This window comes from Ovis aries, chromosome 19 (genome assembly GCF_016772045.2).
Source record: "Ovis aries strain OAR_USU_Benz2616 breed Rambouillet chromosome 19, ARS-UI_Ramb_v3.0, whole genome shotgun sequence".
Classification (NCBI taxonomy): Eukaryota; Metazoa; Chordata; class Mammalia; order Artiodactyla; family Bovidae; genus Ovis; species Ovis aries.
Genome location: NC_056072.1, coordinates 51,320,335 through 51,333,257, shown reverse-complemented (window position 1 = coordinate 51,333,257; position 12,923 = coordinate 51,320,335). Strand labels below are relative to the sequence as shown.

The window sequence follows — 12,923 nt, the reverse complement described above, 5'->3', positions numbered from 1 at the left end:
CTTCGGACCAGGGGCTCCAGGAGTCCCAGGGCGGCCAGGGGTGCCTGGAAGCCCATCTGCCCCAGGGAAGCCCTAAGGAGGCAAAGGGTCAGAGCAGGAAGGGACCCCTCCCTCGGTGCCCCTGGTTCGCTGGAGGGGTGCAGACTGACTGTTCTTCACCAGGACCCCTCACCCCACAGGCCCAAGTGCTGTTGGGGGTGGAGCCGTGGGGCCAGGATGCTGCCCCTGAGCTGAAGGGAGCCAAACCCCAGGCACAGGGGCAGTGATGAGGTCAGGGCCTTCCATGCCTCAAGGACTCTGAACTTCCACCCAGGCTCTCCGGGGCCCTCGAAACCCCACTGGCCCCCTCCACTTCAGGCCCTTCCCCAAAGTCTCTGCCACCGTCTATCACACTCACTTAGGCTTCCAGAAACACTCTGTGTTTCCACTGTCTCTTCTAAAGACACTGAGGAAGCTTCAAGGATTGTCTTAGGGGAACCTCAGTGTTCTCTACACTCACCCTCTCGCCCTTCGCAGAGACACTTCCAGGAGGTCCCTGGGGGCCAGGAGCACCAATCCTGCCCTGCGAGGAGAGAGCAGGTGAGGGGACACTTCACTACTAGGGGTGCAGATGACAGGCGTGGGGAGGCACTCACCGGGAGGCCGGGGGGGCCAGGAGGCCCGGCTTGTCCTTTCAGGCCCTAGGAAAGGTGATCAGTGAGTCCTCTGCTGCTGGCCTCCCCTGCCCCACTGGGCCTCCCAACCCATTCTCTACCCTGCATCGGAGCCACTCACCATCTGTCCGGGTTCCCCCTTCTGGCCCTGGGGAAAGACAAGTCGGGTGAGGGTCAGAGTGGCTTGCCCCAAGAGTGGCTCTCACTCACACTCTCAACCCTGGACACTCACCTTTGGACAATGCACTGAGCAAGGCTCTGGCTGTGGCTGTGGATACAGGGTCTCCTTGAGGTCAGGCAGTTCAACCAAGAGCCCCCAGACCCACTCTTCTCCACCACCTAGTCCCCCAGACGCCCCTTCCAAACCTGTGTGGTCAAGGCTGTCTGACACAGGGCTGCTGCCAGACTACTGACGGCCAGCTCCAAGCTCGGGCCATCATCCACAGCGAAGAAGGTCTGGGAAGGGTCCATGCCAGGCACCAAACGACGCAGCTGCTCTGGGTCAGCTCCCGCCAGGCCCAGCATCATCACTTTGAGCCCTAAGGAGTGGTCCAGCAGCCTGCATGATGACCCTGCCAGGGCCAAGGCTGCTCCCAGGTCCCATTCCCTCCAGCTCTGCTCCTCACCAGCAGCCTGGGCCTCACGGATAGAGTTGAAGATGTCACCTCTCAAGGGCTCATCCACCAGGAGAACCATCACCCCCGGCACGTGCTGGCGGCGTCCAGGTGCATCTGGTGCCAGCAGGTATCTGTGGGCTGTAACCACGGCTGTGCCTGGGAGAAAGGACATGTCAGAACCCAGGGGCACCGAGCCCCCCAAGGGAGAGCCCCAAGAGTCCATGTCCATGGAGTCCTTACCCAGGTTGTTCCCGCTTGGGTCCGTGTAGGGGATGTTGCGGATCTTCTGCAGGATGACGCCAAGGTCATGGGAGCTGTTCAGCGACAACAGTGGGGAGGGCCGGTGACTGTAGGACAGGAGGCCGACCTAGCGTGGGTAAAACACAGAGCCTGGGGAAGATGACCCAGCAGGCAGAGGGGACACAGAGCCTGGCGGGGGACACAGAGCCCAACGTGTATAAGTGAACCTGCACTACTGAGGGTCAGCGGTGATGGCAGGATGTGGAGTCAACCAGCTAGTGAGGGGATCTGGAGCCTGCGGAAGGGCTGGGAGAAAACCTGGACGGCTGGCAGGGCAGGGCAATGGTGTGGGGGCCAGGGGTGGGCAGAGACAGGCCGGAGTCTGGCTGCCTCTGGGGCCAAACCTGGACGGCCTGTGGCCCGAGAGGCCCGAGTGCAGACACCAGGTGCTCCAGGGCTCGCTTCACAGCCTCCGAGCGATGAGCGTTGTCTCGAGTGGTGTGCACCAGGAACACCACATCCATCAGGCCACGGGGACACGCTGCAGGAAAGGGGGCTGAGTTTCTGGGGAACCCGGCCCATCCAACTGTGCTGGTGGGCCCCTCCTGTGGTGCCCACCCTACCTGGGCTCTGTGTGATAGAGGCCTCAGGACCACGTACACCATCCCGGACAGGAGTTAGGGAGAAGAGGTAGGAGTTGCCCAGCTCTAGGCCTGTCACCCGCTGGGAAGTTGAGGTCCCCGGAAGTGTCTGTGAGGCCCCAGGCAGTTCTGCGGAGGACAGAACTCAGTTAAACAGGACGCCCTCCATGGAGCCCCCACTGCCAACCTGCCCCAACCCAGGCCTCCCCTTCACCTTGGCCAGGGCCTCTGAGAGGCCGCCAGGATAGGATGTAGCTGGACACCCCAGACACTGGGGTCCAGGCCAGAGTCACTGAGTCGACTGACGTGTCCACCACACGCAGTTGAGTGCTGGGGACACGAGGTGACTCTGGAGGAGGAATCAAAGACTGGGGATCAGAGTCTGTGTCCTGAGAACCCAGAGAGATCTAAGGAGACCCTGGGGCAGATTCAGCTCGGTGAAGGAAGTGTCACCGGAAGTCATGCTGGGATCACCCCAGGTTAAGAATGGTAGAGGGGGCTACAGGAGGAGTCACTCGGGGTCATGGGGTGCAGGAAGTCAGGGTAGGTCATCAGGTGCAGGAAGTCGGGGTAGAGGTGTAGGTCATCAGTAGGGGTAGGAGCACACCAGTGTATGCAGTCACTTCCGAGGGGGGCCCTTCTCCGGCTGTCCCCAAGACGCTCAGCCATATGCGGTAGTGGGTCGCTGGCTCCAGCCCATCCAGGTCATAGCTGCTGACTTCCGGCCCCAGGACTCGGGACTGTTCCTGGCCACCTGGGGCAGGCGTGAGAGTGGAGGTCGGGGGCATGTAGGAGGATGCTACAGGCTGGCATTAATGGGCACGTCCACCTCACTGACCCTCACCTACCTTACTGACCACGACCCCCTCCAGCCTCACTGACTGACTCTGCCAGTGAGGTCTACCTCCTGACTGTGATCCTCATTCTCGCTGATTCTGCCTGAATGATCCTCACTGATCCCCCACACCTAAGTGACTGATCCCAGGTACCTTCAGCAATCCCGCAGACCCCTCACTGACAATCCGTGCTCACTCACGGATTTCACGGACCCCACTCCCAGCCCCTCTCCCAGTGATCCCTAACCCCCCCCCCCCCACCGGGGGTACCTCTCACCCTCAGGTCGCCAACGCAGACGGAAGCCGCGTGCACCAGGCACCGGCTGCCAGTGCAGCCTCAGCGAGTGCTCCCCTCGCTGCCCCACGCGAAGTGTCTCCAGGGCTGGAGGAGCCTCAGGAGCTAGAGAAAAAAAGCACGCCCATCAGGGAGGCTCCGCCCCCCCACCCCGATCTGTGCCAATTCCAGGCCAACCCTGGAAGACGCACCGCCCCCAATAGGCCCACGATCCAGGCTGCATCCCGCCTCCCCCAGAAGACCCCACCCCCACAGGTTCACGACGACCAATCCCTGGTCCCTTTTCCATTCCCGAGCACAAGCCCCGCCCCCAAGCCCCGGAGGCGCCGAGCCAAGGCTCGCCCCAGCCCAAGCTCTGCCTACGGGTGGTGACGACTATGGAGACAGGCGCGCCCTCGCGGTCCCCTACGAGTGCGGTCACTCTCACTGAATAACTGACTCCGCCTTCGAGGCCCCGTATTTCTGCGGAGTCCGTGTTTCCTGGGAGAATCTGCTGTCTTGTGGGGCCACCTGGCCAGGTGAGCATAGGGTAGCAGTCAGAGATGGAGGAGGCGGGGCAGAGGGGGGCAGTCCCAGCCAGGAAGGGCAAGGGCAGGATCAGGGAACCGTACCCTCGCTCCGGCCCCAGGCCAGTCTGTAGGCTGTGGCTCCAGTGACCCCCACCCAGGTGACCCGCAGAACGTCACTGGAAGCATTAAGGATCTGCAGCTTCGACACGCTGCCCACGGGCTGAGGGTCTGGGGGCAGAGGCAGGGAAAGGGGTCACTGGAGAGCTGGCAGAGAAGCGGGTGGCGGAACAGGCATTGAGACCTTCCTCAGTGCCGGAAGGGCTATCTGAAGCTCAGTGAGAGCTGAGTGTGACAGGTCAGTGTAGGCAGCTCCCTGAGAGGGAGGAGCTCACTGCCTCGGAGTGGGCAGTGGGGAGCAGCCAGGAGGTCACTGTGCATGGCCCGCTAGTCAGTGAGGGGCAGGTCAGTGTGGGAAGAGAAGTCACGGGCGGATCAGCGATGGAGCGAGCAGCTGGAGCACTCAGGAATACACAGCAGGACGGGCCAGTCGGTGACATGTGGTTAGCAGCTGGCCAGGGTCCACCTACCAGTTCTCACAACCGCAGAGGCAGGCGTCCCGTCCACACCAGCCACACGGGCCCACACATGCACGGTGTACTCAGTATCTGGCTCCAGTCCATCCAGTTCGGCCACCGTGGCCTCCCCAGAAACCAACTGGGATTTCTCTGGGCCTAGGAGTGAGGATGAAGGTAGCCCTAGGACTATCCTGACTCTGACCCCCAATGTCTCACCTGGACCCCTAAGAAACCATGTGCTCCCATTCCACCCAGACCTGCCCCCCCACAACCTCCAAAACCTCAGTTCCTTTCCCAAATCCCTGGTCCCCACCTCGGCCTGAGCGCCAGGAGACCCTGTACCCTGTGGCACCGGGAACCCGGTTCCAGGTGATGGTGACAGATGAGCTGCTGACTCGAGTCACATGGACCGATCTCACTGGGCCCAGTGGGTCTGGAGGGGAGAGGCAATGGGGGAGTCTGATGGGAGAGGCAGCGGAGGGTCTGATGGGGGAGGTGCTGCGTATCTATCTACTAGAGGAAAGCAATGGGACTCTAACCGGAGGCAGGGATTTGACAGCAGAAAGCAGTGGGTGGGTCAGATGGGGAAGGAGAGGGGTTCAGACAGAAGGGACAGTGGAAATCTGAGGCCGCAGCGGACAGGAATCTGGGAGACCAGAGCATCTGATAGAGAAGGTAACAGGGTTCTGGTGGAGGTGTTAGGAGCAGAAAGTGTCTAAGTCTAAGAGGAGGGTCAGAGCCGGCAGAAAACAGCCAATGGGGCTGAGAGGTGAGGGGTGGAAGCCTGAGGGCAAGAGTGGGGTGTTGAGAGAGAGGCAGAGGAATCTGAAGAAGCAGGGACTTAAGGGAGACTTCGGGGGAGCAGGTAGCGGGGACCTAAAGTGGGAGACTGGAGTTCTGTGCAGAAGCAAGGGTCTGAGAGGGAAGCCATGCGGGTCTGACAGGGCACGGAGAGCGCGCGCCAGGGGGCCGGCTCAGGCCCTGACCGGTTCGAGCCACGATGACCGCAGGGGGGCCCTCCTCTCTTCCTCGCAGCGCCGACACGGCCACCTGGTAGGAGGTCCCAGGTCTCAGCCCCACGATGTCGGTGGCGGTAGAGTCTGAGGGGACTGTCTGGCTGGACTCCAGACCTAGTGTCAGAGGGGAGTGCTGGTACACATGGCCCCTGCCTGCCCTCGGGCCCCCCACACCCTGATTGTCCCCCCCACCCCGACAGCCCTCCCCTCCCCACCCTGCTGACCATTGTCCGTCCTCCAGCTAATCCGAAATCCGCTGGCTCCGGGAACTGGTCCCCAGGCCACCCTCACTCGCGTTGCGTCCGATGCCACAACCCGCAGCGCTGGGGTAGCCAGTGGGGTTTCTGGCTCTGGGAGTTAAAGACAGAGGTCAGGGATCAAAACCAGGACCCCAGAGTGAGTCAGGCAGCTGTCGCCCCAGCTCTCGCGTGCCATGCTCACCACGGCGGACAGTGAGGATGCTGGCAGCGCCCTCCCGGCTGCCTACTCGCGCTGACACCCGCACCGTGTAGCTAAGCCCAGCCCGGACGTCATCCAAGTCAAAGGCCGTCTGACTCCCAGGAAGCACCAGGCTCCGCTCAACCCCTACAAGAGAAGGTAGGACAGGCAGGCAGGGGTCAGTGAGGGATGGGGGCGGGGGGCGAAGGCGGTCAGTGATGGACAGAGATACAGGGCAAAAAGGGTCAGTGAGGGATGGGACATGGGACAGAAAAGGGTGAGACGTAAGGACGGGAGATAAAAGGCGTCATGAGGGACAGTGACACAGGAAGAACGGGCCTGTGACGAATGGCGATAGTGATGAGAGGGAGCAGACAGGGACATGAGATGCAGGATGCCAGAAGCTGGTGGATGACGATGTGAACTGACAGGTTATTAACAGTGATGTCGGGTCACTATTGGGGGCATGGGAGGACAGTGGTCCCAGCTAGGCTTATAGAAGGGCAGGGGTTGAGCTCATGGTTCTGGAGAAGGTGAGAGCCATGGTCAGGGATGTGGGGCGGGGAGTGGAGACAGATCCAGGTGTAGAGCTAGGCAGGGGCAGGACAGGGGTAAGACAGGCCCCGTGACAGGTGTGGCTTCAGGGCCTTCTTGGGAGATGGATGGAAAAGGAGACAGGAGGCGGCGGTAGAGCCCCAGGAGTGGAAAGGGATGCAGAAAGGGTGCAGTCAGACCCCGAGGGCTGGGACTTCAGTGTCTGCTCGGTCTGGCGTGTCTGCCTCACCCTGGGCGCTGCGCACAGTGATGCGATACTCGGTGGCACTGGGAACTGGGCTCCAGGACACTCGCACGCGCTGCCCAGGCAGCTCGGTGGCCTGGAGGGCTGTGACGGGGCCCACGGACAGCTCTGGACCGGCGAGAGAACACCGCATGAGAGGTGGCCTGGGACATCCCCCCTCCCATCCCTGCTCACCTGACCAGGCCCACGGGGGCCCTCACCAGTGGGGACCACGGTTGCTGGGGTGGCCACCTCGCGGCCCTCTAGCAACGTGTAGAGTGTGAGGCGGTACTCGGTGCCCGGCTGCAGCCCATCCAACTGGTAGCGGGTCACGTCAGAGGGCAGCACCACCTTCTGTGGCACCTCTAAGCCTGCAGGAGGATGGGGTTAGGCCAGCCGAGGCCAGGCCTCTACCCCACCTGCCCACCCCGGCCTCCTGCACGGACCACTCTCACGCCGCCACTCCAGCCGGTAGCCACGGGCCTCAGGCACCAGGTTCCAGGAGAGGAGGATGGACGTGGGGCCCAGGATGACAGGACGCAGGGTCTGCTCGACAGACGTGTCTGCCCAGGGCACATGGGACGTCAGTGGTCCTCTGTGCCCGGCCAGCCTGCCCACCCAGCCCGAAGGAAGCACCCAGCCCTCTCACCAGTGCGGGCAGTCAGGGAGGTGGCCGGCCCGACACTCCGGCCAAGCAGGGCACTCACGGTCACCTCATAGTCGGTGCCAGGCTGCAGGTCCCGCAGCAACACTGACCCCTGCCCAGGGCCCAGCTCCTGCTGCTGCGTGGCCCCACCTGCCCAGGGGGGCACAGAAGGGTCAGTGGGTCTTGCAGACTCAGGACGCCACCATCCCGTTTGAGGCGCAGGGACTCCCTTCCACCCACAGCACCTCTCACTCACCCCTGACGACCCGCCACGTCACCCGGTAGCCAGTGGCACCTGGCACACTCCGCCAGGCCACCAGGAGGCTGTGGGCTGTGGTGTTCTGGATGGTCACTTCCGGCCCCTCCAGAGCAGCTAGGGGAAGGTCCCATCGGGGATTAGTGAGTCCAGAGCAGAGAAGGGTTACAGGGATGGGTGATTGGGCGAGTGAGGTCAGAGGTTAGCAAAACTGCTCACTGGTCCTAGCGGTCCCACTCACGGCCTCCCCGATGCTGTTGGCGTAGAGGGCGACCACCGTCACTTGATACTCAGTCAGTGGCCGGAGACCCTGCAGCCGCACGCTGGTCTCACCAGCTGGGACGCTCACCTGTGATGCCCAGGATCAGAGGTCACTCCATCTTGCCCAGCTAAGCCTCAGCCCTCCACCTCCCACTGCCGACAACCTTACCTCCCGCAGCTCGCTCGGCAGTGGCTGTCCCAGCCCCGTCAGGGGTGCGTACTGGACCTTGTAGCCAGTCACGGGGCCGCTGGCCGCTGTCCACTGGACTCTCAAGGACTGACTGCCCGGCTCAGACAGCAGCAGGTCTCGTGGACCAGAGGTCGAGTCGTCGGCTGGGGAAGGGGGCAGTCAGGCAACCAGGCAAGAGAATCAGGGGTCAGCACTTAGGGTGCAGGGTCAGCACCAGGGTCAAAGGTTAGGAACACGGGATGGAATTGGCACGGCCACGTTGGGGTTTGGGTCAGGGTTCAGGTCAGGGTGAGCAGGAACTCACGGGGCAGGGTCACGGGCACACCACCAGCAGTTGTGCACACCCTCCGGGAAACCAGAGGCAAGAGCGTCCTCAAGATGCTGAAGTCATTGACGAAGAAGAAGAAATCGCTGGTCGGCTGTGAGGCGATTCGCTTCAGCTCCTCAGGGTCAGCATTCTTGATGCCTGAGGTGACGCCCAGTCAGGGCTCAGCTGCCCACATGCCCTCTGACTTGCCCCTGCCCCAGCTGACTTGTCACCCCAGCATGGTGCTCACCCACAGCAAACAGCTTGACTCCCTGCCCCTTCAACCTCTGGGCAGCTGTGTCCACCATGTCCTGGGACTTCCCATCTGTGATGAGGATACAGACCTGGGGAAGGGGCAGGGTCAAGTCAGGACTGCCTCAGACCTTTCACGTGGGGTCACCTTGGAAGGCAGGGTAGGGTGAGAGATCACCTTGGGGACACCAGGTCTGGCCAGCTGGGGCAGGAAGACACGGTCGGCCACGTGGAGAATCGCGGCCCCTGTGCGCGTGTTGCCCCCCTTGTAGCTGAGCTCTCGGATGGCACGGATCACATCGCCGCCTGAGCCAAGCGCATCCAGGTCAAATTCTGTCCTGTGGGGAGGCGGGTGGCAGCAGGCTAGGGACAAGAACTTGTTCTGGCCTTGGCCTCTCAGAGGTCTCTAGGGTGAGGGTGGTGAGTTATCAGGCCCCCTTGAGGGTCCTCTCAGTTCTCTGATTCTGTGATTCCCTCCACCCCTGAAGCTCCCAAACTAACAAAGTCGTTAGGTGCCTCTGTGTGTCCTGCCTGGGGCTGGGCTTGAGCAGGCCTGGCCCCTGGTGGGGCTCCCAGGCTCAGGGGCCGGGATGTCTGTTTAATTAAATAACGGTAGGAGGAAGGGCCCTGCTGTAGGGAAGTGGACACTGGCCAGACAGGGAGGCCCTCTGCTGAGTGAGAGGCTGACGGGCATCAGGAGGCTAGGACATGGGGAGTCCAGCAGACCCAGGCCATCTCAAGCCCCTGACTTTGGCAGGATGCCAGTGGGGAGGGGGGGGTCTCAGGTGTCAGGGCTTCACCTGGGAGATCCCTGCTTCTTAAAAGGATGCCTTGGTGGGTGGAAGGAGGGGACCCCCTGGGTTCCCTAAAACCTGACCTAGGGGCTTGGAGCTCTCTGCTTCTGACTGGGGGAGGGCCCCTGGTGGGTCCAGTTGTGGGGGGTCTACTGACCGTGGGTCGTCGCTGTACTGCACGGCCGCGAAGCGCACACCCTGTGCCCCAGCTGCCCCAGAGAAGGGCAGCACCAGCCCCTCAAGGAAACCCCGCACTTCGCGGAAGTTGCTTCGGCCGATGGACGAGGAGCCGTCAAGGAGGAACACGATGTCAGCGGCGTAGAGGCGCGTGCAGCTCACTGTGGCCGGCAAGAGTCATCAGGCTTTCTTCCTGGAGCCCACCTACCCACTCCCCTCACAGTGGTCCCCTGGGGCTGGGGAGGGGGCGGGTGGGCCTCATCCACTATGCAAACCGGCCCAGGCTGGCTTGGGCCTGGGAGCGGTGGAGGGAGCAGAGGTGGAGCCTGGAGCGGACTCTCCCGCGGAGGATTGGTGGGGAGGCAGAGTCGCCGGTGCGGGCGTGAATCAGGGACTGAGGATGGCCTCTGGGGACCAGCGCAAGCTGTCATAGGGGTAGGGAACCCACGCACATCTGGATGCAGTTGGGGGGACGCAGCGTGGGTCGCGGAGGGTTTGGGGAGTCCGGGGGAGAGTTAGGAGAAATGCGCGCGGAGTTGCAGCGGGTGGGAGGCGGGCTCTAGGATGAAGGCCGAGTGGAGCCGGGTGACAAGGTGCAGTGCCCTGGATGGGGTCCTTCCCTGCCGTACCCACCTCTCTCCCTGGGCTGGGCCCACACTCGGGGCGCCCCTGCCAGGATCCCGGCGCAGAGCGCAGCCAGCAGGAGCCGCAGCCTCATCCTCGGTGAGGGAGACGGGCAGCCAGCACTCCCGCCTCTGTCCCTCGGCCTCGGCTGGTCCGAGCTCGGCGCTCTCCCACCCCCAGTCCCGGTCTTGCCTGCTGGTCCGAGGCTCCCGTCGCCAGACGCGCCGCAGTCCCGCCGCCACAGCAGAGAAAAGTCCCAGATCCCAAGGGGGCGGAGCAGCGGGCGGGGACCCAGGCGGCCCGCCTCCACCCATCGTCCCAGAGGTCGCCGCCCCTGCTACCCCTTCCCGCGACCGACGATCAGGCTCCATTTAAGTGTAAAGCCCCCCACCGCTGGTGACTTTGGGATTCCCCTGGGAGGTTCTTTACAAGAGAGAGGTTGAGGGAGCCCCTTCCATCCGGTGTAGGGTCAGGGATCTTGGCTGCTTTATGTCAAACATAGACGTGACTGCTGGAGATGGGACTCCAGAGAGGTTCCTGGGGACCCAAGACACAGCAGGATGTTGGGGTGGGGTGGGGTGGGGTGGGGGGAGCTGCAGCTGGAGATGACTCACCGCCCCCCCACAGGGGCACCCAGACAGCCCTCAGGCCATGAGTCCCGCCGGCCTCTCCTCTGATTCAGCCATCCCTGTCTGGTGGGTCTCCTGTTTCCCACCCCATCCCCTCAATAGCAAAGGAGGGACTCAGGCTCGCCCCAGGGAACCCGAGGCGCCGCTGGTCTGCACCGTGTCCACCGCTGGACACGTCAGTCTGCCCCCACTGTGGAGGGGGAAGCCAGGAGAGAATCTGGGTCGAGCTTGTGCACACGTGTCCATCCCAGTGCCCTGCATCTGCCTCCCCGGCTATGCCTAGGCAGATGCCGTCCAGCTGTGCTGCAGGGAGGGGCTATCCATGCGTGGAGGGCGGACCACCCATAGTGACAGCTCCTCTCTCAGGAATCCATCCCCTCCTGCCTCCACCCCCACTGGTGGGCCTGACCTGCTCCAGCCAGGCCCCCGACCACACGTTCTGAGACCGCTGTCCACGCATCACTTCCGCCAGGCCCAGAGGTCATCTTGGGCCCCCTCCCTTTCCTGCTCCACCTATAGTGTCCACCTTCATAACTACCTTCACCCCGCTCCTCTCCCCTTAACCAGGCTGACTTCCCATCTGTCTCCTGCAGGTTCTGTGATCATGAGGCCAGACACCCTCTTTGTATATGCATTTGTGTTCATTATAGGGGGTGATACCGAGGCAGAGAGTCACTCCCAAGAGCAGGCCCTGTTATTTTTTTTCTGCTACTCCTGAGTAATTCTGGGAAGCCTGGAGACTATGCCTATACTCACCCCTGCCATTGTGCCCCTTCCAACATGCATGACCTCCCCCAACCTCTCCTGGGGCTCCATAGGCTAATGGGGGAAGAGATGGGGACAGCACGTCTATTGAACCTGTCTGCTCTGAGCTCCTCTAGGGCTTGAGGGTCTCTGGTGTGGCCAGAGCTGGGCATGGTAAGGCCCCTCCACACTGCTGGTCTTCCTGTTGTCCAGCAGGCTGGAGCTACAGGGACAGCCCCAAGTTATCATGGGCACAGCACTGTGATCCATAGGGCCCAGAACCTTTTCCCAAGGTGAAAATCTCAGCCACATCCAAGGATCACCCAGTCCTCCGTCCTATAGGTCCTATAGGTGAGGGCTGCAGAGAACGAGACAGCTCTCATTACAGAGGCAGCCCCGCCTCAAGACCTTTACCCCTTCTTGCACAGAAGGGTGGCTGCGCAGAGCAGGGCTGGCACACAGTGTAGACACACACACATCTGGGTCTGCCCTTTAGGGGAGATTGGAGGAACAGGTGAACGGGTGTCCATCTCATCAGAACCATGGGTGACCCCCTCAAAAGGAAGGGCAGCCTGCTGTGAGAGGGGTTGCTCAGAGGTTGGGAGGAGAGGTTGCTGGTGGAAGCTAGGTTGAGGACGCACGCCTGTCTGGGAGGCTCACGAGCAGGGGTGTGGCCCTCTGAGGCCCCTGGCTCCAGCCTCCTGGCAGGCACACAGCCTAGGGCCCAGCCCCAGAAACCAGCTCCCTGCATCCGGGCAGTGGGGCCCTAGAGGTCTTTTTCTCCCTCTTACACTCCCCTGGACATTTCCTCCTCTACTTCAGTCTCTGCACCATATGTCTCCATCTGGGGCCTCTCTTGGGGGTTCCACCCCACACATCCCAGTCTTAAGATACTTCCAAATTTCTCAGAACCGCAGCCAAAGCTGGGCAGGTTATCCTCCTCCAACCTACCCCTCCTCTGTGGTACCCCAGCCTTGCTGGGGATGCTGTCCAGCCTGTGCCCCCTGCAGCCCAGGCCCACTCTTCCTGGAGCTGCCACAGTGCTGGCTCGCGGAGACCACGCCGAAACGCTCGAGTCCCCAGGCTGTCAGCTGAGCAAGTCACTCCTCTTTCCAGTAACCCTCAGTACATCTCCCTCAGTATGCCTCCAGAGGAGAGGAGAGATCAAACTCCCCAGCTAGGTCTGCAAGGCCCATTAGGACCACGCCACCCCAAGGAGCTTGACTGCTGTGTCCAGCGCACCTGTGGCCTTTGAGGGCCAGGCCTGGGCTTAGCGGACAAACCAAGGCCCATCCTCCCGGGACTCAAACATGGGACGGCAGGCGGCCATGGCAACAAACAGGGTAAGGGAGAGGGATACCGGGCTGTGGTGGGAATGAACTGCAGGTGAATAGCCGCCTTCTCAGCAAACTGCGTCCCAGAGTCCCATCCATAACTGCCGGCAC

The 12,923-nt window shown here is 62.4% G+C and overlaps 1 protein-coding gene across 1 annotated transcript in view; it reads right to left on the bottom strand.

The window, feature by feature from the left end:
• Window positions 1-10,370, bottom strand: part of COL7A1 (collagen type VII alpha 1 chain) — a 30,728-nt gene extending 20,358 nt beyond the window's left edge. The window contains exons 1-32 of the mRNA XM_042236267.1: window positions 10,115-10,370; window positions 9,462-9,642; window positions 8,689-8,848; window positions 8,509-8,602; window positions 8,256-8,417; window positions 7,931-8,094; window positions 7,720-7,849; window positions 7,501-7,617; window positions 7,248-7,394; window positions 7,045-7,161; window positions 6,820-6,969; window positions 6,605-6,727; window positions 5,824-5,967; window positions 5,607-5,732; window positions 5,353-5,496; window positions 4,680-4,799; window positions 4,379-4,522; window positions 3,894-4,019; window positions 3,646-3,792; window positions 3,265-3,387; window positions 2,759-2,905; window positions 2,366-2,500; window positions 2,134-2,280; window positions 1,915-2,051; window positions 1,511-1,637; window positions 1,280-1,426; window positions 1,020-1,192; window positions 886-921; window positions 775-801; window positions 636-680; window positions 500-562; window positions 1-72 (exon numbers count right to left, since the gene is read on the bottom strand). Coding sequence (XP_042092201.1) covers window positions 1-72; window positions 500-562; window positions 636-680; window positions 775-801; window positions 886-921; window positions 1,020-1,192; window positions 1,280-1,426; window positions 1,511-1,637; window positions 1,915-2,051; window positions 2,134-2,280; window positions 2,366-2,500; window positions 2,759-2,905; window positions 3,265-3,387; window positions 3,646-3,792; window positions 3,894-4,019; window positions 4,379-4,522; window positions 4,680-4,799; window positions 5,353-5,496; window positions 5,607-5,732; window positions 5,824-5,967; window positions 6,605-6,727; window positions 6,820-6,969; window positions 7,045-7,161; window positions 7,248-7,394; window positions 7,501-7,617; window positions 7,720-7,849; window positions 7,931-8,094; window positions 8,256-8,417; window positions 8,509-8,602; window positions 8,689-8,848; window positions 9,462-9,642; window positions 10,115-10,199 — 3,960 coding nt within the window. The 5' untranslated portion in view covers window positions 10,200-10,370. The remainder of the gene's footprint in view (window positions 73-499; window positions 563-635; window positions 681-774; window positions 802-885; window positions 922-1,019; window positions 1,193-1,279; window positions 1,427-1,510; window positions 1,638-1,914; window positions 2,052-2,133; window positions 2,281-2,365; window positions 2,501-2,758; window positions 2,906-3,264; window positions 3,388-3,645; window positions 3,793-3,893; window positions 4,020-4,378; window positions 4,523-4,679; window positions 4,800-5,352; window positions 5,497-5,606; window positions 5,733-5,823; window positions 5,968-6,604; window positions 6,728-6,819; window positions 6,970-7,044; window positions 7,162-7,247; window positions 7,395-7,500; window positions 7,618-7,719; window positions 7,850-7,930; window positions 8,095-8,255; window positions 8,418-8,508; window positions 8,603-8,688; window positions 8,849-9,461; window positions 9,643-10,114) is intronic.
• Between the last annotated feature and the right edge of the window lie 2,553 nt (window positions 10,371-12,923).